The sequence below is a fragment of the Clupea harengus genome, chromosome 23 (genome assembly GCF_900700415.2).
Source record: "Clupea harengus chromosome 23, Ch_v2.0.2, whole genome shotgun sequence".
In the NCBI taxonomy this organism is placed as follows: Eukaryota; Metazoa; Chordata; class Actinopteri; order Clupeiformes; family Clupeidae; genus Clupea; species Clupea harengus.
The window spans coordinates 6,305,805-6,333,737 of NC_045174.1; the positions used below are offsets into that span (position 1 = coordinate 6,305,805).

The 27,933-nt window shown below is 39.7% G+C and overlaps 1 protein-coding gene across 12 annotated transcripts in view; it reads left to right on the forward strand.

Annotated features, from left to right (window-relative positions):
- The window catches only part of cacna1g (calcium channel, voltage-dependent, T type, alpha 1G subunit), a 168,643-nt gene that overhangs the window by 121,945 nt on the left and 18,765 nt on the right, over positions 1-27,933 (forward strand). For 9 of the 12 annotated variants that reach the window (XM_031560748.2, XM_042703205.1, XM_042703208.1 and 6 more), the window contains 10 exons: positions 5,201-5,327; positions 6,326-6,451; positions 6,662-6,751; positions 9,438-9,630; positions 11,745-11,786; positions 22,107-22,258; positions 23,947-24,056; positions 25,388-25,521; positions 25,841-25,911; positions 26,266-26,344. In XM_031560748.2, coding sequence (XP_031416608.1) covers positions 5,201-5,327; positions 6,326-6,451; positions 6,662-6,751; positions 9,438-9,630; positions 11,745-11,786; positions 22,107-22,258; positions 23,947-24,056; positions 25,388-25,521; positions 25,841-25,911; positions 26,266-26,344 — 1,124 coding nt within the window. Of the gene's footprint in view, positions 1-5,200; positions 5,328-6,325; positions 6,452-6,661; positions 6,752-9,437; positions 9,652-11,744; positions 11,787-22,106; positions 22,259-23,946; positions 24,057-25,387; positions 25,522-25,840; positions 25,912-26,265; positions 26,345-27,933 lie in introns of all 12 variants that reach the window. The other 3 variants (XM_031560750.2, XM_031560757.2, XM_031560751.2) reach the window with 2 other exon arrangements.

Here is a 27,933-nt window from a genome sequence, read left to right on the forward strand (position 1 = left end):
ATAAATAGGCAAATTAGATATTATTTGATCAGTGCAGAATGATTAAATGAACTACTCTCGTAGTCATCAGAAATAGCCAAATGCATCTAGAAGAATCCAGCAGTATGACAGTGCAGTGGTTCAGTGTGCTGTGAAGATAAGCAGCTTCAGACACAGTAGCTTCTCCGACGCCAGTGCTTGATGGCTCAGCCCCCTATGTGTCAGGGCTATTGTTTTAGCTCACCGCATCCCTGGCAAGGAGCACCACCCTAGGAGAAGCAAAGCGCTGTGAATTAAACATGAGTCAGTATTGGCTCCCTCTCTCCTCTCCTCTCCTCTGGTGTTAGACTGCCTCCAGCTCCAAAGGGAAACCGCTCTCAGAGAAACCTCTCCTGCGTCTGGGGATTCAACACACTGCATGAGAACTTACACATCATTGCGTACCTTGAACTTTAAAGATGGAGTTTTATTTTTGAAATGGTCGTTCTGTTCAAACTGAATTACAGAAAGAGACAGATGCAAAGCTCTAAAGCTGCCAGACAGCTGCCGCCCAGTTCCTTGCCAAAGTAGGTGCTGCCGAGGTGGGGTACCAATGGGCATCTGTGCCACTAACAGCACCACCCTGCACTGCCCACAGGACGCATTGGCATGCATTTCTCTCTCTCTCTCTCTCTCTCTCTCTCTCTCTTTCTTTCTTCCTCTCTCTGTCTCTCTCTCTCGTATGCATCTGTTGCTATATCACTTACCACTTTGTCATCTTAGTATGTGTGGCCTGGTCTTGTGGGACCAACCCCAAAGCCTGCCAGGTACCTAAGTGTGTGTGTGTGTGTGTGTGTGTGTGTGTGTGTGTGTGTGTGTGTGTGTGTGTGTGTGTGTGTGTGTGTGTGTGTGTGTGTGTGTGTGTGTGCGCGCGCGCGCGTGTGTGTGTGTTTGTTTGTGGAAGTCCCATAGGCGTAGAGATATTAATCATGTCATTATGCAAGAACAGGATAAATGTGTGTGTGTTTCTGTGTATGTGCTGACAGAATGATGTATAGAGTTTATAAAGGAGAGAGAGTGTGTTAAGACTCCATTCATCACCTCACTGACCCCAGGTTGAGCTGTGCTTTCAGGAGCCAGTAAATAGCACAGTTCCAAGTCAAAACTTTGAAAAATGTACAAAACAGCATACAATCTATCATATGTCATGATGTCACACTGTTGTATAATTGGCGGTTTACTTATTAATGTTCCTTCATGTTTGCTGTGGGGCCCATGGCAGTGGTTAAATGAGAGTTTACCTCCTGACATGTTTGGCAACAGAAGATGTAAATATCCTTAGGTCTTCACTGTGTGGGTCCTCTCAAAACTATTTTCATGTGGATGTCCATTACCTTGAAATGTTCTAGGATGGTGTATTACACTAATTAATATGGAGAGGTCATCCATGAATGTAGATGATCCTGTGATTGCATATACATTTTATGCCTACATCTACATACTAGTTGAAATGTAAGGATTATTGTTACTGGTAGAATTGATGTTGAGAAGGTGATGACATTTAGTGACAATTAATAGCATCTGGTTGTAGCTATCAATCAATAACACACCACCACCTAACCTCTTTCTACTCACCTGCAAAGGCTTAGTGTATAGAAAAGACAGGGCTAGTTTAGAAGAATTGTATTAAGCACTATGCATTCAATGATCTGACACAATTCATTGATGTAATTGGTAAAGAATTACAAATTGTATGTAGTAAAACTGAATTTACTAAACCGATCTTATAAGCAAACACAAATTAAAATATAGCTATGAGCACCAATGAACGGAGTCCAAGCAAACGAAGACCTTGGGGACCTTCTATGCTTATTGAAGAGTTTAGGAGCTGAGGCCTTCGTGACTGTAGGCCGCAGTGGCAAAAGCAGGTCCTTTGAGATTCAAAGAGTGATGCAGACTCACCCTAGCAGAAACGGGGTTTGAACCCCTAACGTTTGGATAGAGAAACAAATTACTTACCACTGAGCTATTGAGCAATTCAGAGGCTGAGCAAGTGTGTGCAAGTATACAAAATACCAAGGGTTTTTTGAGACAAAGGATAAATCGTATATTGATTGAATTCCACAGTTTAGATATTTTATGAATGTTTTTTTGCAAGAGGAGACGCATATTGAAAACTGATAGGAGATTTGGAATTGGATTTGTAAATTGGGAAAATGGGAATTTGCTTATGATATGCATGAACATTCAATGCTTACTGAAGAATGTATGAATTGAGGTATTTGTGACAGTAAGCCAATCAATCAATCAATCAATTAAATCTTATATAGCGCTTCTCTAAATACCCGAAGTCGCTTTACAGAGTCCAGTAGTCATTCATACATGGTGGTAAGCTACATCAGTAGCCACAGCTGCCCTGGGGCAGACTGACAGACAGCCATATTGTCAAAAGCAGATCTAATGCTATCTACTCTAACAAGTACTTAACTCGCACTTACATTCCTGCACTTTTTATTCTTTTGGTAAAGTAGTATGTATTGTTACACTAGGTCTCTATTGCTCGTAGCTTGATTGTTTTCTCCTCTGTACGTTGCTTTGGATAAAAGCGTCTGCTAAATGACTAAATGTAATGTAAATGTAAGTCTGGGAATTCTGATTGCTAACATGATGCTCCAACCGAGCAATGGCTGTGACAGTAACAAGAAAACTGGACATAAAGTGTTTTGGAGGAGTGAACACAAAATTGGTTTTCATTAGGCTAGTTGCACACAATTTTTGCATAGAAAATGACATACAGCCAGGGCTAGCTAGCTAACTATAACTGCAGATACAACACATGATCATTTATGGAATTATGTTCACCTATGCTAAGGGAAGATATATGCGTCGAAACCTTGAGAACTTGTGGTCAGTGTAACCATACCTACAGAACAGTTAACACAAGGCAAAATAAATGAGAATAATGCTCTCCTAATCTACCATTTAAATTAATGTTTACGTTCCAGTGATTAATTATAGGGTATTCTCCCCTGAGCAGCCCTATATTGATCACCTTTCAGATGCTCTCCGTTAGGAATATCTCTGTTGGAAAATAAATCTTGCTAGCCAAGTTGACAACCATGGCACCACTGCAGTGAAAGATTTGATATACAAAGGACAAAATGTTATATTCCTCGTGTGAGTGGCAAGGCAGCTTCAATGGCCAGATATGTGTATGTCATATGCTTATCCCTATACCCAAATAAACCAGCTCTGCACTAATCTAGTCAGAGATCTTTGCATGTCATATGCTTATCCCTATACCCAAATAAACCAGCTCTGCACTAATCTAGTCAGAGATCTTTGTATGTCATATGCTTATCCCTATACCCAAATAAACCAGCTGTGCACTAATCTAGTCAGAGATCACACCTGACCAGTGCACGGTGCACGACTGGAAACATGACCTGTGATGTGTGTTCTGACGGGTAAATCCTGGAAATTACATGTGCAGTGCAAAGGGCTAAATTGATTATTTTTGAAATTGCATTTTGAATTTGAATACTGCAACTTCTCCCATCAGACAGAAAGATTTGTCTGTGTGCACATTATATTGGACTTCCCTGAGAAAACAGAGTGTAGGGTGTGAGTGTGAGGTTGGACCCCATTTTGAGTCATTTTTTGAGTGTGAATAAGAGTTGGCAGCCCTTCTGACACTGTGCGTCTATACTTGAAGATGATAGTGATTCACTTTTTAGACATGCTATGTAACAATTTGTGAGTGCATATGTGTGTGTGAGACATTTTATTCCTTGTATTCCCTCCTTATGTTAATATGTCAAAAAACGATGATCAAGACTCACGTATGCCCTCAAACCCACCCACTCTTTCTCTCTCTCTCTCTGACAGTCAGACACATACAAAAATGTATGTCATGTGTTGTCATGTAGACCACACATAGTGCATTAAGAGAAAATAAACAACAATCCCTCAGTATTACTGCCCCCTATTGGCTAAAACATGGACTCACAGTGTGAATCCCCCACCCAGTCCTAAACAGATGTCTGCGTAGAGAGATAGTCATTTCAGGAGTCAAATCATTGGGTTTTTGTTCACTCTACTGATGGAGGCAGGTCCCTGGTGCATTTCAATCATGCCAGTTGTCTACACTGTGCAAATGTGCACATTGTGAGCCCTCAGGTAATCAGAGAAGGACATAAAGATGATGTATGGAGAGCAGCACATGCTGTCCACTGTGCCTCACTTCCAATCATTCTGTCTGTTGATCTCACTCTCTCGCTTTTCTGTTTCTCTCTCTCTCTCTGTCCTCCCTCTGCTCCTTACTCTTGTTGATCTCTTTCTCTCTTTTCTGTTTCTCTCTCTCTCTCTCTGTCCTCCCTCTGCTCCTTACTCTTGTTGATCTCTTTCTCTCTTTTCTGTTTCTCTCTCTCTCTCTCTGTCCTCCCTCTGCTCCTTACTCTTGTTGATCTCTCTCTCTCTTTTCTGTTTCTCTCTCTCTGTCCTACCTCTGCTCCTTACTCTTCAGCCATAGTCACATTTAAGACCTAACACAATGATTTAACCCAGTGGCAAGCCTTATAAAAAAAATCAAAGTTTGGGATTATGCAAACTGAAAACTGTTGTTAGACTGATGGAATTGTTGAAAATATGTAATAATGTGTTCTGTTCTGAGGAGGAAAATCAATTTATGTGAGAGAATCTTGGTCCAACTGCACTGTGGTTCTGTGGGTTAATTACAATGGTCTATTTCCCTGTAATTAGCTTGCTAATTGTCCAGTGAGACAGAGTTTCCAAATCTACTCTAATCCAGTAAAACCTCAATTTCTGGTAAAGAACTGTCAATCATCTGACAAAGCTTGCATATAACGCTGAATTAAAAACTGCTAGAATGTTGTCAGAGCAGTCATGCATATTAATACAGTATTATACTGTAGGTGACACACCGTGTTTAAAGTATCACATTTGACAGTGATGGGAATTTGCTGTATTTAAGGATGTTGGAGTTGACTCCAGTAGTAATGATTGCCATTCGTAGGAGTGATTATGTAAAAGCAGGATGACCTCTCCTTTAAAGGTAGTATATGTAAGCCTGGCTAGCTCTCTGCTAGCGAGCTAAATGATTTCATGCTGCCCACCCCAAGTTGATTGGGGACAGCATACAGTATTACTACATTTGTGCACCAGTGTCTCCTCTCCCTTTGCAGAAGTAACTTTGTCCAATCTCTGTTGTCTCCCTGCCCAGAGTGATCAGCCGTGCTCCAGGCCTCAAGTTAGTGGTGGAGACACTGATGTCGTCCCTTAAGCCCATTGGAAACATTGTGGTCATCTGCTGTGCCTTCTTCATCATCTTTGGAATCCTGGGTGTACAGGTGAGACCATACCATTCAATATTTCCTTTGCTTCTTTTGGGAAAAGGAATTTCTTTGTGGAAAAATCTATTTTTGTCTAGCTCCTCTTCACCCAGAAGGCACACCTTTAACAGTAAAAGTGTGAGTGTGTGACCTGGACATGATAGACATTACAATGAATCAATTCTCTTTTGGCTTTAGACCTGCATGTAGATGGTAGAGGGAGTCAGTATTTTGAGTGCTGGATCCCAGAGCAGAACTGGACACACCACTATTAAAGTCTCTTTGTCTCTGGCTAGCTGTGAAATGGTTGCATCTGTGCTCAACATATTGCAGATAGCAAGGCCCTTTCACTGCATATGACTTCACTTGCTTTTTTCTGTAAAATATATATATTCTAAATGAAATATGTCCCTGAATAAATTGGCACATCGATTCATCACTGCTTTGTGAATCACATTAATGAAGTTGCTGTTGCTGTTTCTGTTGTGTTGAAAGTTTCAATAACACTTCTAATGATGATATTGTTCATGATGAGGAAAGAAGATGAATGTACCTGTTGGCCTTTGATCTATTAGCCAACCCCAAATATTTCAGTCCCTACAATGGACCAGGAGTAGCACCACCAGAGGAATACTAGAGTCTCAAGAAATGTCTGGAATGCAGTTCCATTCCGCAGTCCTAAGCTTCTACTATCACTATGTATGTCTTATGATAAATCATGCCTCATTTTTCACAACTGCCCAAATGCCATGAGACCGTGGGGGAATCCTAGAGTTATTCATTTCAACCCCATCTGAAGGGCTTTCTTCAGTCCGTTCAGTGCCTCCGAGAGTGGAGTAGGTGATCCGTAGTAGAACTGAAGACATCTGACCGTGACTCTCATTAACTGCTACTGAATCTCTTCCTGAACACTCTGGGCCCTGGAATGTGCCTTAAGACAATTGCACTGTTTTGTCGCTATATAAATTGAATTGAATTGAATTGAATTGAATTGAATTGAATTTCTCCATCCACAGCTATTCAAAGGGAAGTTCTTTGTGTGTCATGGTGAAGACACCAGGAACATCACCAACAGGTCTGACTGCCACCTGGCCAACTACAAGTGGGTCAGACACAAGTACAACTTTGACAACCTGGGACAGGTAGGAGCTTCAGACACTCCAATGGAAAATCTTTCTTTTACAATAGTACATACAACTGTGATCAAATATACGTATATATATATATATGTAAAAAATTAAATGGTGGAAAAAATGTTTTTATTTCCATTTGTGTTAGTGTGTTTGGTGACATATTGGTTAACTTTGGTTCAGTAAGTCTTTGTCTGTCCTAATGTTGTCCCTCCCTTACAGGCCTTGATGTCTCTGTTCGTCCTGGCCTCTAAGGATGGCTGGGTGGACATTATGTATGATGGACTGGATGCTGTAGGGGTGGATCAACAGGTAATTGTATAACCTCAAACCATACCTCTGAATATTATGATGTTCAGGCTAATGCACAGGACAATTATCCTGGCTGACAAATAAATGTAAATCAAATAGTTTACCTCATTAACTCTGTAAACTATCTAGTGATACAATTGGATCAATTGGTATTTTTGTATGAACAGAGGTATTTGTTTCCCAGACACCCCAGAAGCCCAAACCTCTCCCAGGCATGGCTCAGTCCATGCAGATGATGGGCGCAAAATGGGGATCATGAAATGTACAGGCACAGAAAAGTACAGCAGTATTTCTGCTGTGGCCTCAAGCAAACAGCTTTCAGTTGATCTGCTCCTCTGTAAGCTCCTTACCGTCCATTCCACACATGATAGCCTAACTCTCCCTTTGAAGTGCCCTAATTATTCTTCCCAGATGTCTATTTTCAATTTGAATTCAAATTCAAGTTTATATTCCCCATACCTCTGACAGTGACCATACTGTGTCTTGGTTTTCCATCTGAACCAAGATTGGAGTGCATGCTGCAGAGAGTGGGCATGCATCATTAGAGGCAGGGGATCAGTGAAGTCGGCCCCTCCAGTGTTTACCCTAAAGTCCAAGAGAAAGGATCCGCCAATCAGCTCTAGTCAGTAGAGGTTGACAGCATTCGCTCATGTGCGATATTAAACAGATGAACCTACAAAAGGAAAAGAATATGTAATGAATTTTTAAAGCAAATGTACAATACAAATTAAGTGGCCTTACACAATTATTAGATGAAGTGTGATTGTGTCTGTGTGTGTGCGTGCAAGTGTGTGCATTTGCGATGCACTTGTATGCTTCCCTTGTCCTCCCTTTGTGTGAGAATGTAAATTATTGCGCTTGAGCACACATTTGGTCATAAATAAAGATTCCGTGTGTTTTATGCTGAAAGATGGGTGACACTTGACTTCAACCCTGATTCATAAGAATAGCATAGCCATGTCATAAGCGTGTTATGACAGATGTCCTACAGTGTCAGAGTCACCATGGCAGCTGATGTCCAATGATTTGACAATGTCATGTTATTGGTAATTGTCATGACAGCTCTCAGATCTATGGATGACAAAACCGCTCGTGTCTCGAAATCACAGTTTTGATCTCTTCTTGTTGTCAAATAGTGCAGTGGTTTTGTCTCGACATAACCATTGACATAAGATGTCTCAGACAGTCTTAGAACTATTTATTTCTTTTTGAGTCTGTTTCCCCTTCTACGTAAAGCTGTGTTGGTGCCTGCCACCTCTGCTCCTCTTGAGCGTGTGTGTAGTGGAGGGGATCTCATCGTGAGGCCCCACACTGGTCCAGTGGGAGCACAAATGCAGCAGTGCTGATGCTCATAAAATGCAACTAATAGTAATAAATAAAACTGTTGACAGCTCAAAATCACTGTGTTATTACTGTATAGTTAAACATTTTGCCATAATGTTAAAATGATTCTTTTATGAATGCTTTTAGATGTATTACTATCGATTTATTGTCCCTTTATAGCATCATTAATGATGTCCTCAATCTCAGCCAAGATGTATTATATATCATTACTTATCTACAATTACCTTGGCCTTGAGTCTTGTTTTGATCTTGGTAGGTCCTGTGACGCTAGCTCTCATACCTAGCATCTACACTTGCTTATTGTTTGTTAGAAATGTCTGTAACCAAAAGCGCATCCAGATAGTTAGTTCACGTGTATTGTTATTTTCCTTTGATTAGAGGAAGGGGTTAAGGCATTGTGCACAAGACTGTAGAAAATGTAGTTCTGACAGTGAGGCTACACAGCCCATCAGAAATGTTTTGTTTATGCAGAGAATGCAGTAGTGGGCCGTGGGTTTATGGTTAGGCCTTCAATGGCGATTTATGTTTTGTGTAAGTAAAAACAATTACCATTATAACGTTTAAAGTCCACTTTTCAAGCATTGGTTACTGCAATGTAGGAACGTTACTGATGCTAGCAAGGTAATTTTAAAGCAGCCTTGTTACCCTGTTTTACTTACGAAACAGCCGTAAACCAATCAAGATTTTTGTCAAAGCAATGGATTACAACTCGAGATAAATCCTTTCAGTAGTTTATTGGTCAACAACAGCCAACAATCAGCATGATTATGAACCTATACCTGCAGTTCAAGCTGAGCCGCAAACCTGCCTCATAGAAATAGAACAGTTTGATTTGCTGATCACACTTATGTGCCTGTCAGTCAAAATTAGATTTGTTTTAATTCACTGTCACTACCTTGGACCTGCTGAGGATGCAGTGAAGGCTCTGGAGAGCAGAGGTCAGACTCACGTTTCACGGAGATCGAGACATGATCGTCTCAAATCTGCTCTCTCCCCTTACTCTCTGTTTCCATGCTCTTAAAGCGCATTCTTGGAAATAATGAGAGAAGGAAGTGATTGGCAGAACAGGCGGACACAGGCAGAGATCATTAACAGTGAACTCAAATGTTATATTCATGAATACATTATTATTTCCTCATCCTTCAGAGAAGTGCCCTGATGGTGTGCCACAGATATAATGCCAGTCCATGTCTATGGTTATTCTAAAACGTTGAGAGTCTGTCATGTATTATTTAGTGTCTCAAGTAATATGACATGTAAGAAAATGCATTGACCCTCTCTTCTCTCTCTCTCTCTCTCTCTTTACATGTGTGTGTGTGTGTCTGCATATCCATGCTTACAGCCCCAAATGAACTACAACCCCTGGATGCTGCTCTACTTCATCTCCTTCCTACTGATTGTGTCCTTCTTTGTGCTGAACATGTTTGTGGGGGTGGTGGTGGAGAACTTCCACAAGTGCCGGCGGCTCCAGGAAGCTGAGGAGGCTAAGCTGCGGGAGGAGAAGCGTCTTGTGCGCATGGAGAAAAAGAGACGGAGTAAGGAGAAGGAGCTTGCTGGTCGGTAGTCTTTCCACTTCTTTCTGAGTCCTGCTTGAAACCTGCCCTCCGTTTTCTTGATGAAGTACTGCGCTAATTCCTTGCTAATGCTGAGTTTGAATAGCCTTTTGTCCCCTCGTCCGTCAACAGTGTTACGCTATAGTTGGTGTGTTTCGGGTTTCGTCCCTTAGCTTGCGCTAGACCCCCGCTGAATGCCTGGGAATGTCCCCAGAGCATGCCCCATGGCTTGCATGATAGTTTGCTTAATGAGGCAGAGACAGGAGGAGGAACAGGTGACACAAAGTCCCTTTCTCTTCCTCTCTTGCATGAAGGGTAGTCTGTCCCTAGAGGTAGGCTAAGGTTTACAGTAGATGCTCTGTTTTAGCAATGCTACAGCCTGACCTGTTACATTTTTAACTGTGTCAATCCACTGTCCCCTACAATGATAATGGAGTTTAATCTCCTGACAGCCAATTAATTAATTTATGCTCAGTGACATATGAAAACTAATGGCAGCTCATGGTTAAACAGACTGCTCTCATTCTCCAATAGATGTGTGTTTTCTTAAACAGATAATGGTAGTTGACAGTGAATGACAGATAAATATGTACATTGCTAGTTAAAAGTCTCTGAACACTTGGAATGTCTTCTGTTGCATTGTAATTTGAGTACTTTCAGCATTTCATATGAATTAAGAAAGATTCATAATCGTTGTTGATTAAAGAAACGTATTAGACAAATAGACACTCCACCCTCCACCTCCACAAATAGACACTCCACTGTTATCAAAAATGTTGAGCTATTCCAGCGAAAGCTCAAGCATAGAGAAGGTCCCCACAGGAGTTGACTGTTGGCTGTGGAGCCTTGACCTTTCTATCTTTGTCCTCCCAAATCAACTCAGATCTTTCTGCCCAGTAAGTGGATGGGTGGTGGATACTACTGTTGTAACTTTTGGGAGTTTTTTTATTAGCTGTTTTTTGCCTCACAAAGTCTGCACTGATGACGCAGGCACTTTGTTTAATTTAATTCACTGTGCCTTCATGTCTGGTGTAGTTATCTTTCTCTTACCAAAGTTTGAGACCCATTTATGACCAAATGTCTTTTCACTTTTCAGATATCTATTGATAATACAAGCCACATTTCACAACAAATACTAAGTAGGAATCAGATGGATCAAGATCCAGGCCATTACCCAATATTTACCCAGATTAAAGCTGTGACTAAGGAAAAAATCATATTCACGTACAACTTCAGTTCACAGACTTCTTAATTTGAATTCAGGGCATGTACAGTGAAATGTGTATGTGAATTGTATGAAGCTCAATCAGACCATAAATCTAGGGTGTTCAGAATCTTTTCACTGGCAATGTATGCGTGTGTGTTTATTAAACTTGAGAAATACAGATGTTATTTTTCCCCTATGGTGGAATCCAATGTGCACTCCGGTTCCAAGAACATGAATACGAACATGAAATATTGTGTCAGCTTCAATCAAGGGTGTTTTTAATCGCCCTTGTGTATATTCCATGAGCTATGACATTTGTATTGAAACCAGATCTTTTTTCCAATGGGATCAACTTGTCAAACACTATTTTTGATATAATCTTATCAAAATCATTACCCATGGATTTAATCTAACTCTAATCTAATCATGGCTACATTATATTCTTCTTTAATACATCTTTTTGAACACATTTTTTCCTGTCATCAGAATTGTTTTTGTATTTTTTTGTTGTGGAGAATCCCATGCTCTTGTCATACAAATGTTGGTCTGTCTCTGCAAAGCATTTGGGTTTTAGATATTTTAAGCCTCAGCGTACACAAATCATACATAATGATGGAGATTTGGAGTTTTTTTCCCTCGCCTTCTTGAGATGGAGAGTAATTTGAACTGAGTGCAGGATATTGAGTGAAGCTCCTTCGGTCTAGTTTCTCTCCTTGGTCAAACTGAAACATGCATATTGTTAAAGTTGTTGTTAAAGATATTATAGGGAGAAAGGAACTCTGGACTCAGAATGACTGGAAATACACACAGGGGGTATTTTCACAAACTCCTGTGTGCATTCTCTCGGAGTACCTCTCATCATAACTTGATCGTGGTTTCGTTCTTCTAGATATAATGCTGACGGGTTTCAACTCGGACAACAAAGCGAAAGGTATTGAGTGTGTTTGGCATGTTTGTGTGTTCTTCACCATGGGGTCAATGTGGGGTCAAAACAACTGGATGTTGGGAAAACACTCATGGGAAGGGATAGCACATCATTCCGAGCGGTTCTTCAGACTCACTTCATCAGACGCTCATTTACAGCTCAAAGTGAGAGACGTTTCTCTGTGCTGTGCTTTGTGGTCGTCTTCGTCTGGTGCTCCACTAATCATTCTCGTGCCCACAAGAACCTCTGCCAGTCGCCGGTGAGCTCAGACTCACAGTCATCACATATTAGTAGGGTGTGAAGGGGGTGTAATTTATATATATACATTGATTGTGTGATACTTTGGGTATGAAGTCGTGCTAGGCCAGGATGAGTTTGTTGCCTTGTTAAGGACGGCTGTAGTGTATAGGCGACACTCAGATGACTCTTGTTTGACTCTTTCAGCAGATGACCGTAAACTCCCTTCATTCCGTGTTTGTCAGTCTATGATTCCCTTGTAGCGTATTTGGATTTGAATGGGTTACTGTCTTTGTAATTGTTGTATTGTTTACCCCAACCAAACCAGAAATATCTTTAAAAATGATCAGACCTGGACAAAAGAACACTGAGAGCGGATCGCAGCTGCTAGTTTATTTAACGTTCCGGGGGAGAGGAAAAGAGTAAAGCCCTTAAGGAGGTGTTCCTCTCTCTCTAGGGTCACAGTTCACACGTCACACATACTCACCCACATGTTCACTCATACATATATCCATCACAAAGAACTGTGTCCAAGGTTTGATAGGTTGAAAGCTATAGACAGGAGCGTTGTTATGTGTTTATCTACTAGATACAATAACTAAAACTCCTGACAGCTTCAGAGTACCCTGTATGGTAACACATGAATATTTAATCCCTCTTACAAATTTAAGAAATGGCTTGTGAGACTGGGAATTGGGATTTTCTAAACAAACTCATCACACCTGAAGTAGTAGCGTAGTGTAGCTTCTAATGGCATGTGGTAAAATTAGCGCTTTTACAAGGAATGAACTGCAGTGCTTCTTCTGTTGTTCAAAACAATTACATTCGTTGACACATAGTTGTAGCTCGTCAGATATGTTTTAAACTGCCCAAGCCACACCTCTTTATACTGACTGTGATGTTAAGCCTGTAAAAAAAGAATGAGTTTTGCTCACTTAGATTCCACGAAAAGCTTTATTGAGATCAATACTGCCCATCTCATAAACACCTCCATTCTGGAGAATTTATTTAGGTCTAGAATTTAAAATGTCCAAACAAGCATAACATGTGATACATATTCAGTTTAATAATGTAACTCTGTTTAATATAACTCATTCGAAACTTTGAAGCTAGGTACTGAAACGGAAAATCTATAGCTTACATATTTGCTGAAGTGTTTTAGCAGACATTCTGACACTTGCTGCGGTGCAACTTCTGCAGGAGAGGCCACCTCTGTTTTCTGTGGAAAGAAAGGTTTCAGATGGAAACCTGGATTTTCTTAGTAGGCTACTTTCACTCCTTTCCCCAAGGATATGTGGGCTACAGTGTGGTCGTGCGAAAGAATAGTATTTTACTGCAACCGCATATTAGGTTCGTTTCAGGTAACTATGGTATTCTACGTTCATTGGAAATTGAATCCTTTCCATGGCTTTTTTACCTACAATTATCCTGGGAACAAACTGTAGGCTATTTGGTGCTTCCACAACCTCAGCAGATCTAAACAGGTGAGTGGCAGCCTGTTTCGCTGAGCATTGGAAATAGAGTGGACATAGAAATTTATTATTTTGCATAACGCGAGACTACTGGTGACTGTGTGTGTAGATATACTGATGATATAGGATATTCCAGAGACAGGGAAAGAACCTGATGAGTAAAACACAAGAGCAGCAGTGACCAGTAGCCTACATGAATGGAGGGTGCATAAAATATGGGAGGTTGCAAGCTGAATTTGTACACCTGGACCAACATGAATGCAGTCTCTCTCAAGGGCAGTTTTTTTTTTTTTTAAATGTGCTGGTTCTGATTACACTACATGTGTGAATAGAAATAACAAGAGATTATTATATTATTATTGTGTATTATTTGTTTACTGCTGACTGAACATTTAATTCAAGTCGCATAAATTAGACTACCCTTTCTCAGAGAATGGGAAGGTATTTAACCCTTTAAAACATTAACATTAACAACATTTTGTGGCCTGCCAGGATATGTGGCAGGCTGAACATCAAGGATATCCAAGATAGATGAATTGCATCAACCCATAACACAGGTTTGCTCCACTCTTCCAATAAAGGGAATGTGATATTTTTTACCAGATAGATAAATCAGACTTGGGCAGTGATGGTTTGTGATTTGCACATTCAAATATTCCCTGTCAGAGACAAATATGTTGCCACGCCTATATATGAAATCCACGCCTTGGCGGAACCTTTGATTTATCACTGGAGTTTAAGACAATCATTTTTAAATATATAAAACATATAAATGGAAAATATACTTAATTGAAACATAAATACATTACACTCTTCAGTGGCTAATACTGTTCTTTAACTAACACAAATATATTAAATATAGATGACAAAATAAATAATTGGCCAAAATGTTAAACATTTGAATTTCAATAATGTGCAATGCATAGGTGCTGTATAATCATCACATTGCATCAGACAATGTGGTCATGCCCAGTTAATTAGTGTGTTTCTCACCAGACAGACAGCGGGAAGCCCTGAGACTGACAGATTAAGGGCTGGAATTCAATTGCAGAGCACTGAGTAACCTCTGCATTTTGCATTCAAAGATAGTGTGGTTACTTATGTAATCTGACATTCAGGAACGTCCCCTCCTCCTCCTCCTCCTCCTCCTCCTGCAAGTGTTCTTTATGTAACTTCACCAAAGTGACGTCTCAGGAAAAGAAAAGAGCAGATGACTTCAACTTTTATGAACTAGACATGTAGTTGACAAAATATTGTTTCTAACCTCTAAACCATTTAAACCATGCTTCAAACTTGAAATAAGAGGACATAAATGGATGCTTTTTTATGCATTCAAAACAAGAGGTTAGAAGAGGTTAGTGCTTCACTCTTAGCTTGGCAAAGTGATCTTGAAGGTAAGATCAGTTTCACAAAAAGCAGTCATTGCACATTGTCCCGCTTGTGTCCCCCTAGCCAGGTAGTAAAACCGACCAAGCAGAGTTTAAGTGCACGAGCCATGAGATAAAAGCATATTAAAATCAAATTGAAAACAGGGAAACCATAAAATATTCACAATCATTTGAAGTGGCTTCTGGTGTTTGCAGTAATTGTGAAGAGTGAGTTGTGATGTGTCATTATGAGAATGATTTTTCCAGACATTGCCTGGGATATAGGAACTCTGAAGAATGCAACTGTAAACGTAGACTATTCCTTGTTTGAATGATTGTATGCGTTAGTTGCGATAAATAATCAAGTGCTACCATACTAGTTCCTTATAAATTAATATGTGTAAGTTATTTAGTGAACTGTTACTATTACTATAAAGGCTCCTTAATTAGTACTGATTTTTTGACAATAAGGTATTCAGGCTTACACTATTATGCTCAACTATGACACGTCACTATTATAATTCTTCATGACATTTAGTTTTACTGATCCCAGTTGATCCCAACATTGCATTATAATCACTCTTGATGTCTGTGAATTGTGTTTGGTCGAGTAGTCTCAGCAAATAACCGTATTCTGCTAGCAGATGGTGAATCAGCACTGGGTCCTCAGTGTATTTTCCATTATCTGCTTCATTAGTGTATTATTTTACCTGCAGCTGGTCACATAATAATTGTGTTATTTTGCATGTAGTCAACATCTAGCCTAATACCGATTTCTGCCCGAAAGAACGAATATGGTAACACTCACCGACTTGTTGCAGTTAAGTAAATTAAGTAACCATTTTAAGGAACTGTACTGTAAAGTGCCATGGAAAAATGTTTAGAAATATAGTATTATATATATTTCTCATTGTGCATACATAACATAGAAGTGAAAATTACTTTGAACAGAATGTTAGGACTGTTCCTGAGCATAAGTATAAGTATATATTTTGATTTCATTATTACATAGCCATATGTCACTCCGAGTTCCACAGTCACCTGCCTCTGCCATTCATTTCAAGCAACTCATTACAATCAACTGACTCAGAAAGAAGTGTGTTATGTCTACGAGGCCTACTGTGTGTGCAACTTTATGTCATTTTCTGTGTGTGTGTGTGTGTGTGTGTGTGCCCATTACTGGTCAGGTTTCCACCAGTGTGCATCTCTCTCGGGTGGTGTACCCATTCTTTATATATATTTCAATACTATTTCTTGCCATTGTTTGAAATTCTCTTTCATTTTCCCTCTCTGTCTGGGTTCATCATTTTGCTCAGATGCTCCTCCTCTCCTCTCCTCTCCTCTCTGCTCTGCTCTGTTTTGTTCTCTGTATTTTATGTGTTGTCGCCTCTCATTATTTGACAGGTTTGCAGAGCATTTAGGATATCAACACATTTGTCATTTTCCTCTCAGCTGCGGATTCAGTGTGTGGTGGCATTCATAGCAATGCATTTTGTGACTATTGAGACATTAACCCCCTATTTGACCCGCACACACTGACACCTCAAAGTCAAACAATTGGTCTTGGACAGTGGTGGGGAAACAACCGCATACTTACTCTCTCCTTTGTCTGCCATTTCATGGATGTCAGCCACAGAAACGTTTCATTTTTTAATTCAGTTTGGCATAAGGATAGACAGTAGTCACCTTTCCCATTCAGCCATTTTAGTGGCAACATAGCAAATTTGTCTACAAACTGGTTTTCCTCCCATTGTCTTATTAGACCAAATCCAACACACTATGAGTTTCCATTTTCACTTCAATTTCCAATTACTTCCAAAAATATTCAAATCAAAAGATTGCAATACTAAACCTGTAAGTTTCAAAGACTTTTTGTATCCACTATGGGATACTGTCATTTGATGAAAGGACCATTGGACTGGCTGCACATGTCATGTGAAAGCAGCCATGGAAGGCACCAGACAGCTTGCTTGGAACAGTGTTAGTGTTATTTGACCCATTCTCCCGAGTTTCTTGGAACAGTGTTAGTGTTATTTGACCCATTCTCCCTAGTTTCTTGCTCTCATTCCACCTCCATTCCAGCATTTTTGAGTTGAGTTAATTTATTATCTGCAGTACAACATGGCTGCACTTTTTAAATTATTAATAAATAATTCTATTTTCAAATAATAACTGAAAAACAGGTTTTAAACCATGTGTGAATGCCAAAGGCACCAAAATGGATGTGAAGTGTAAATCCTAATCTTACTAGTAGATCAGCCAACTTTTAGATTTAGAACCAGATTACCATTGGTTATATTCTGTAATATAATAAGGAAATTATTAGATATATAACTATAAAATATAATATATTATATTTATAGCAGTGCTCTGAGTGTTTCTCATCAAGGAGCAAGGATGGGTATAGATAGAAAGAGTGAATTTGGAGCATGCCTGCACTATTCCCTAACACACGGTGATATGGATATGCACTAATGCCAATTTGGAGAGGCTGCTCAATCACTCTTCTCACTCATGGGTTGGTGCAAACTCTGCTTTAGTGCAAGTGAGTGCACACTGTGTAGGTGGACTGCTAGTGTGACCAGGATGAACAAAACGGCAGTGACTGTTTGACCAGATGATGGTAAGATAACACAGTGCTATTTTACCAACTACTAATAACAACAAGCAATATAAGCTGCTATTTCACCATAGAATGGTAGTGTGTTTAGCCTACTAAGTAAAGGAACTGGTATCAGATAATAACGTTTTTTTACTCTTCAACAAGCTGCTGGAAACGTAGCTCAGTCATTAGACCATTGTATTTTATCGGCTGCAATCTTGGCAAAGCTCATTACTGATGCCAACATGACGTCAAATGTTTCATACATACAAAATATTTTGCCATCTTGCCTTGTCCTTTACTCCTGACAGAGTACAGTCACATATTCTAAATGTGAAATGTTACAAACAGTAGCATGTTTGAACCTCCTGATCTTCATCTGTCTTAGTTAAACTACAACATCAACTACAAAATCAGGTGCTGTCATACTGAATGTCAGTATGGCCGTGAGCCATGCAGCTTCATGACAAATAGAATCACAGCCATGTCTATATGTTGTGATGCAAGCCATCATTTAGTTAACCACCAACACCGTTGCCCAAAAAAGTCGATGATTCCACTTGAAGCTGCCAACACATTGAGAAGTTTCAGGTTCAGGCCCATAGTGCCTAAAAAGCCATTTTCCGGAAAGCCAGTTCTGACATTTGGTTTGGGGCTATTGGGGGAGGGAGATGAGAGAGGAGCCAGGCAGATAATTCATGCATAGAATCATGCAAATACTTCAGACAGACGCCTTTTTGGCGTGGGGCAGATGTACAACAGCCATACACACAGGTTGCAGAGTGGAGAAAGGGAGATAGTCAGGTGAGTTAGTATACAGATTAAAGTCGTACCATAGAGAGAGACAAGTTAGTATACAGATTAAAGTCGTACCATAGAGTGAGACAAGTTAGTACCCAAATTAAAAACAACATGTTATGGTAGCCAGACATCAGAGAAATGGCAAAGAAAGGAGGAAGGAAAAGATGTACTGCATTACACACGAGAGGTTATGTTTCCAATCTTTCACAAATTCACACATTCATATATCGGTATTTTTTATTTTCTGTACGTGGCACTAGGACAACAAAAGAAAGCTGCTATATGATAACATTATATCCATGCCATGCAGAATGGAGCACTGGTGTGCTATGTGGTTGCTTTTACCATCTCTGTCCCTCACCATGTTGACCTTCGGTTTGTTTTACCATTCACAGTTCCTTCTCAAACTACAATTTCAAAAACATTTACATCCATACAAGTGAATACTGATGAAAAGTAAATAAATATGTTGTGTAAATCATTCCACAATTATTACAAATTGATAAACATGACTTTTTTTATGCTGACAAATAGTTCAGAAAGACAAAACAACATGAGCAGTGTTTTGTGTCACAATTGTTAAGATATCTTTACTCCATTGAAGTGGCACAGATGTTTGAAGAACATTAAGCTGTATGTTATCTCCATATAAGTCCACACAATTCTTCTAGACTACAGATGTGCATGACTCAAAGAGTCTGCAGATTTTTCAGGAAGTTTATGGTGTTATTTTATAGTTTTTGTCTCTAATATTGTTACTGTATAACTTCTGAATATAGAGGAATAGAAACATGTTAGGGAACCGTACCTTACCTTGTATCCCTACTCAAGACAGCTTGCTAGTAGTAGCTTAAGCCTGTGTCTTACTAGTACCATATGCCAGGAGGTTTAAAAAGTAGTTCCTCTGTGGCCCATTTTCAATGTCTGTGTAGATGGCACAGTGAAAATAGCATGGTCGACAAACTCCTGCAACAATGTGCTTTCATTGTCTATTGCAACTGTGATTACATTCACATAGAACCATTTTTTGACAGTAAAAGCAATAGAACTCAATAGACAGTAGGAATGAAGTCCTTGGTAAAGACATGGTAAGGAATATATGACTCAATGTTCTACAACCTTCTGTGCTAATTTAATGTCTATTAACTGTTTTAATTAGCTGTTAAACTGTTAAATCTATCCAGAGCCAAAATAAGTGTATGGCCTTTGCATTTGCATCAGAGTGCACAATGTAATGATATGGCTAGTCTTACAGGAAGTTAAGTTAACTGGTCTTGGTTCAGTTATGTACAGTCAAACATTTTCACACTGCAGTGTTTGCTGATCATTTCTGTACAAAGTAAAGCTCTCTAATTGGTGTCAAAAAGGAACTGATATCATTGAGTATTAATTGGCAATAATGTATTTTACTCATAAGGAGATCCATAGCCTCTTATTTGGCATTATAATTCTGTATGTCCCAACAGGTTGCATGGAGAAGAAAGCATGGGTACTCCGATCTGCTTGATTGAGATCACCAGACTAATAGATGTAGCCCACTGGGTATTGCACTAGATCTATTCAACTCCCTGGACAGATGTAGTTCAGCAGCAACATTACAATGTGGTATTTTGGTAACAAAAGAAGCTTGTGATAGAGCTATGGTGTATTCCTGTGGTGGTCTATTGCTACTCAAATGTAGCCCGTGTAAATTCTATTTGGATGAAAACCTCAAAAATCTTTCTGAAATGATGTGTGAGTGTGCCTTTCCAACGATTTAGAGCACATTTCTGTACACTGATGCACTACTTCACTCTTCCTTTTTATTGGATGAAAATGGAGTCCATCCATTTTCACTGCCCTGAAATTCTTTTAAAGTGAATTTGGCTTCCAGTGATGTGGACGTTCTCTTGAAGAATTGATATGGCATGACATCAGACTAGTACCGCTGCCAGTAGAAACCCAACATGCAATCAATTTTCCCTGTGCAAAAGACCACCGCCTCTCTCTGTTTCTTTCTCTGTCTCTGTCTCTCTGTCTCTCTCTCCCTCTCTTTCTCTCACGCTCTCCATCCCTCTTTCACTTTCTCCCTCTCCCCTATTTTTCTCTTTCCCTCTCATTCTGTCCTTTTGGAGGAGTGAAAGCTGAAGGCTTTGGAATAGCTGAGGGGTAATTTGGCTCTTCACACTCCTCAGTCTTGCTTGTTCCACTTTTTATTGGGTAAAAGTGGTTACTTGATGTGTGAGCCAAACTGAAAATTCCACTTCACTTTCACCTTACTAAACAGTGCAGTACCCAAAGGCTACAGTCAGTAAAACACCTTTGCAAATGCTCTGCCTTTGCTTAGTTGTTTTCTTATTAATAACCCCACAACTAATATACAGAAAAGTGTTTATTCAGAGTGGAACATATTCATGGCAGAGCAGCAGTGGTAGCAGGAGACATCCAAACTCTCAGCATCAAAGAAAAGGTGCTTTGTGTTATAGTTACGTAGATCTCCAAGGGTCCCAAAAAGTGTCCCATACAATAACCTCAAAGAACTGAGCCACTGTTTTCAAGCAGTAACCTTGCCTTAGATATTGTAGCGCCAAATAGTTTCAGGAGCACAAACATCCATAGCTTTAAAACATCCCGATCCAAGCCAAGCCTGGACATCTGAGATTCATAACTTGCAAGTTATGAAAAGCAGTGAATGTGATGTCAGCACATTCAGAAACAAGGCCAATTAAACATGGCTCCAATTAAAGTGAATGCCAGCCATGTGCATTTGAGGAGTCTTGAGATAATGAAGTACAGGAGTGTTCTGGTTGGCATCCTGTCCTGAATACCCACGCCATGCTGAAACCATGCAAGTTTGTACATGCAACAGTATAGTATACTTTACACATGCATGTACACAGTTGCACAAGCTCTATTATACACTCTCATTCATAAAATAAGACATCTATTTCTTCTCAGTAAAAGACAGAGATATAGGCTACCCACACATGAGATCAGAACCATATAGTTGACTTACTTCTACATATATGTTAGCTCTAAGAGCAGTTCTAGCTATATTTTGTTTGCTAAAATCCACTTCAGTGGCCAAAGGTTTTGTTAGAGAAAGGGCCTGCAGTCTGTGCAAACCATCAGGTAGTAGAGAGTGTGACTGTTGCCCCCAGTTGCCCCTGTGTACTGAAGTACGAAGCCATGCTACCCCTGCTGCCCTGCCAACCCTGTGATCACAAAAAGACAACAGGGGCTAACTAAGGGAGTCTTGGTTCCTAGTCAAGTCATCCATTTATAGCCAAATATATTTAGGTGATAATATTGTTTGGTGAAGTTGTTGTTTGGTACAGATGATCTTTTTCATGTTGTTTGTATTTCTGTCTCTTGGAAAGAGAGAAAGAATGGTTAAACACCTTGCCCTCAGTCCTCTACAGCGTTTACAAATATAAACACTGACAAGAATAATCTGAAATTCCTCGAGGATAAAATTTGGCTGATTTGGCAGCATCTTCTGTCTCTTGACAGAACTTATTTGAATAATTGTGAAGGGAAGTATGTGGGAACTGGTAAGATTGCTGCTGACAAACCCATGTGGAGGATTTTGAGGCATGGTGGAGCTTAAGCCCCCCTGTGATTCAGTCTGTGACTCATGCTAAGGACAGACTGTGCCAGCAAAGCTGTAACCCACTCTTACTCTCTTTCTTTGCTTCCGCAAATGTTCCTCTTTGCTGAAAAGCAATGTTATACTCTGAACTTTACACTGCTTCTCTCTCCTTAAATTCTCCTGAATGTGTGTGAGTGACTTTACCCCAAAAATAACCCTTTTGTGTACTGCCATCTCATGCTGTCCCCCAATGCCACCCATTCCCTTCCTCCATAGAAGCTCAGAGCAAGCCATACTACTCTGACTACTCCCCCACGCGTCTGTTCATCCACAAGATGTGCACCAGCCAATATTTGGACCTCTTCATTACTGTTGTCATCGCCCTCAATGTCATCACAATGTCCATGGAGCACTACCATCAACCAAGGGTAGGTCTAGACGCCTCAATGTCATCACAATGTCCATGGAGCACTACCAGCAACCAAGGGTAGGTCTAGACACCTTGACAATGTCATCACAATGTCCATGGAGCACTACCAGCAACCAAGGGTAGGTCTAGACACCTTGATAATGTCCATGGAGCACTACCAGCAACCAAGGGTAGGTCTAGACGCCTTGATAATGGTCCTGGTTCTCTGGCCTCCCCTCCCATGTGTCCCACAGGAAAGCATAATCACATATGTAAATATTATACAAATGTCAGAATGAGGCCCCCTGTTAGCAATGGATTTGTATTTATTTGTTTGTCCTGATATCGCATTTCTGTTTGTTATGTTATGATTATGCATATTGGAAGAGTTTTTGTGAGGCATCTCTGTCGGGTGTGTGCTATTAATTGTAGTTGTGTTGTGAAAATAGTTGTCATTGCTATAATTGTCCTAACAATAACCAATCTAAGCAATCCAATATGATGCCAATTCATCTGGAGAAAGGGTGCATATGTCTGATAAATGTAGTTGTTATCCACAGGTATGTAAGATTTACTCAGCAGTTACATTTGCATATGTGAATGTGATGTGCTGTATATTTCGGGCACAATGTCAACAGCTAAATTTACTTCCAGATATAAGCAGAATAAAAATACCACCTTTCTTTCTTTCTTTAGAAGACTATGCCTATGAGACATGTGGGATTATTGCTTTCCTTGTATTGTTTTGGTTACTGTGAATTTCATATGTCTAGCAATAAAGCATAATTGTGGTAATATTAAAGGTAAGCCAGCAATAGGGATCCAACGGCTTTAAGTTCTGACTCTTTTTTAAACATATCCTAAAGGGTTAACTGAGAGTTCCTCAAAAAGGGTATTGTTTCCATTGGTATAGCCCCTTTAAGCTGCACAAATTGAGGTCTTAAGCTTCACCTCAAGCTAAAAATACCAGGCTATTTCAATTAACAGCCCAGCGCGACTGCTGTCTGTGCTGATGATCGTTAGCACCCCCCATCGCTGCACTCTCTCCTCAGCACTGCAGTTGACCAGTCCACAGAGTCAATTTATTCCCACTGAAGCATTAGGACCCTTCTCAGCTTTAATTACTTTGTGTCGGTAGAGCAGGGAGGGTGAGGCAGAGGTTCCCCCGCCAGATGATGGAAATGCTAACAAATGACTGGCTTTGTCTCCTGAAGTTTATTCAATCAATTAGGGTACCTCATCATCCTTTTCCATCATCTCAGTTAGCATCAGACATCCTGTAAACAAACTGATCCATGGAGAATGACCTATTCCCCCAAATTAAAAACACACTATTTGTGTGTGTGTGTGTGTGTGTGTGTGTGTGTGTGTTTGAGAGAGTAAGCGAGAGAGGAGAGGGGAGAAAAGAGAAGCAGCAGGGATGAGGTAGAGAGAAACAGAGAGACTGAGAGAAGGAAAGAGGGTTTTATGTGTCCTTTCTTTGTAATATATTTCATAAAATTCATAAAGGTTCAAGAATAACCTACTTTGCGTGCTTGTCTATTGCATTCGCCTTCTGAAGATTACTTGGAGGACTTCATAATACACAGATATACAGTGTGTGTGTGTGTGTGTTTCTATTTATTTTGTAATTGGGTGTACAATATTTTTTAGTACCTTTTGATGCCCCATCTTTGTTCATTACCAGTATTTCTGTCTGCTCCAAAGGTTCTGAATGAAGCACTCAAGATCTGCAACTACATTTTCACCATTATCTTTGTGATGGAGTCTGTCTTCAAGCTTGTTGCGTTTGGGTTCCGCCGCTTCTTTAAAGACAGGTCAGAGAAAGACTTTTCTTTTGAACTGGCTTGCAATGATGGATACCTTTCTTCTTCTTCTTCTTCTTCTTCTTCTTCTTCTTCTTCTCCTTCTCCTTCTCCTTCTTCTCCTTCTTCTTCTTCACCTTCTTCTATCTTCTTCTATACCAAACCTATTGATATAAATGTACTCTGCACCCTACAAAAAAGATATTAGAAATTATAAAGGTACTACTTACTAGGTCCAGGTCCATATGCTTTGAATGTGGTTCTCAAGTAAAGTTTATTTACCATTGGTGGGATTTTTTTTACAGCTCAGGTCATTGATTTCAACCCCTTCATACATTTTCCCATCATAAGTTTTTAAATGTTATGGACATTTTGCATAAGTCTATGTTCCCAACATTGGATACCCTTATAATGAGCTATTTTATATTATGCACATTCAACAAGCTTTCAACAAGCTGCTACAACATTATTAGAAATTAGCTTAAGAAATACCATTTATAAACATTCAAAAAGCGAATAGCTATATAATGCTTTAATGTGAAATGACATGATGTTGGTTTGCATGACAAAAACAAGAGCAAATGGATTGGATATATATTTTCACATATCCACACACAAAAGCACACAAACACACACACACACACAAACTATTGTTCACTTGTTGTTCAAGCTATTTATTTCTATTTATTCTGGGTTAACTGCCCTGGGGCCAGATTGCCATGGGAATAAATAGTCTATTATCCAGAAATCCAGATCTACGGTAAATGAAGGCTTTGTTCACAGTGCTGTTTCAGACGAATGGTCACATAAATTGATCGTGAATTATGACATCATTGAACAACTTTGAGTGGCTGGATCTCACACATTAAAATTTGTGGGATTGGAACGAGAATTATGTAAAGTTTAAGGGGTCCTTAACTCAATGCATAAATTTGAGAAAGTGTAAAGATATGAAACACCTTGGATGGCCAGAGGCCATAGGGAATTGGCTGGCCATGAGAGTGAGTGAAATCATTACAAAAGGTACCAAAAGGGCTTGGGTGAGAAATATGAATATTTTGAAGAAGTTTGAAGATTGAAGAGAAAGAGGAAGTCGTACTTTATGTTCAGTCATATTACTTATAACTTGTGTGGGTGTGGTGATGCATTGGATAGAGTCAATGCTATGTAAGTGGTTGACCCGGGTTCGATTTCCAATTCCTGCAGGTGGTCTGTACATCACTTTGGGAAAAAGTGTCTGCTAAATGTCAGCCCTTTGCTTTACATATTTGCAATGGTTTTTTTTAGTTTTTTTTTTACCATTAAAGTATGACTGAAGTGTTATTTTCCCCATGACATCGCAGGTGGAATCAGCTGGACCTTGCCATTGTGTTACTGTCTATCATGGGTATCACCCTGGAGGAGATCGAGGTGAACGCCTCTCTTCCAATCAATCCCACCATCATACGGATCATGAGGGTGCTGAGAATAGCACGCGGTGAGTGCCTTTACGCGTTTGCATGCCGTGAATTCCCTTCACAAACAATGAAGAAAGTCACAGATGAAGCAGTTATGGGAATGGGATAAAAGTATGAAAGGGAATAGGATCACCTATGCTTAACTAACTACCAAGCCCTCTCACTGTGCCTCATATAGGTAGACATAGATCTGTTCTGGTGGGGATACAGAAAGAATTTGATCACCTATGCTTAACTAACTACCAAGCCCTCTCACTGTGCCTCATATAGGTAGACATAGATCTGTTTTGGTGGGGATACAGAAATAATTGAAAGATGTCCTTATTCTTTGTCCTACAGTGTTGAAACTGCTGAAAATGGCCGTGGGTATGAGAGCCCTGCTGGACACCGTCATTCAGGCCCTGCCGCAGGTATCTCCATTACTCAGTATATGGAACACTAAATATGTAATGGAACAATGTCAGAAGGAAGTATAACTACCGCTAACCAGTCATACGGAATATGAGTTCTCCTTGTCATTCTGTCCCCTGATTTTCTTGTGCATGCTACTTGACACAGCTCTCAGACATGATATTCCAACTTGAACACTACTAAAATTCAGTGGAGATAAACTTATGCTGATGGAATGGCACCCAAAAAGCCAAGAGATATTTAATAACAAACTTCCTTCCTTGCACTTTCTCCGATATTTCCTTCTAGTTGATATGACTCTGTTCTGTCTTCTTTCATCCATGCCTTTTCTCTCATCGTCTATCTCACTACAGGTTGGGAATTTGGGTCTTCTGTTCATGCTGCTGTTCTTTATCTATGCAGCACTGGGAGTGGAGCTGTTTGGTGACCAGAGTAAGCATACTTCCCTGTCTCCCTTTACCTTTCTCCCCTTATGTTTCACCTTCCACCTTGAGACAATTTCAATTGTTTAGGCGCTATATAAATAAATCAAATGTAATTGAATTAAATTCATCATTACAACGCCATGGATCATACCAGGGCATGCACGGCACACTCTAACAACCCCTGTGATAAATAATGACACTTTCAATCTGATCTTAAAATAATAATAATGGTAGTAGTTTCAGTAGTTACAAAAATAATAATAATAATAGTAGTAGATGGTACCTGAATATCTCAGATTACCTTAATCATTTAAGCAACCAGGTTCAAAGTTAAAGATTTTAACAAGCAATATCTTGGGCAACAATAAGTTTGTTTGGTAACTGTCATTGAGAAAAACTTTCAAAAAAGTGTACCCTGGGTAGCCAAGACAAAATGGCACAAATCGAGATATTCCAATGGAATTGTTTCAGCATTTATCAGTCTCTGTTATCATTCTTTTCATCTAACATCAGCTGCCAAAACACAATTTTTTTAGACCCAAATCCCTTTACTGTTGCTTTAAACAGGTAAAGGTGACTCCAGTGCTCAGAAAATCTTAACATAGGTCTCTGAATTCCTCCCATGGAATAATCTTTTTGGATCCTAGCTAGTCTGTTTTCTTATGGTCCATTGAAACCTCTCTGTGACTGAAATTCTGGCGGATGCAAGAACTGCTGCTCAGTCGCAAGTTATAGTTTTGCTGGACCTGTTATCAGCCTTTGAGATGGTGAACCACCAATTCCTCCTATCTACTCTCTGATTTAGACATTACTGGTACAGTATACTGTTGGTTTGAGTCCTGTCTCACAGATTGACCATTAAAAGCGTGGCACAAAGGTACCACAAGGCTCGGTGCTTGGTCCCCTTCTTTTTTTCAAACTACACCACCTCCTAAAGTGAAATGATCAACTCACATGGATTATCTTACTATAGCTATGCAGATGAGTGAGTATGATGCAAAAATAGACAAAATCTTTTATTTATGTCTTCCTTTTGTCATGCATCACCAAATGCCCGTTCCACGTGCCTTTGTGCAGACATGTAGCCCTTCAGTATTATGCCAAATTAATTGAGCACTCACCTCAACTTTTTACAGAGCTTAGACATGTTGGAGAGTCTAAAGCAGAACTACATGCAATTTTTTTTTCACCTTTTAAACTGAATTTGTACAGAAATCAATCACATTTTATAGCAGTTTTTGTTCTTCTATCTTACTTTTTGAGTTACTTCTTCTTCTGTACGATGTACGAAGTATCAACAAACCTGAATAAACTCATGCTGAATAATACAAAATATCAAGAAAGTAGAGCACCAGATGCATTTAGTTTGTTTAGCAAACTAGCACTAGATGTAAGATGTAAGATGTATTAATTAATGGTAGTCATAGCTTTTGTCATAGCTATCCTAATGGAAGAAAATCACACACATCAATTTCCAGAAACAATACAATATTTTCCCTCATTACAATAACTTTGGTGATATGCTGTGAAGATGCTAACGATGAGTTTAAAGAGCGCTGTGCTGTGAGGAGTGGCATCATGTTGACACACAACTAT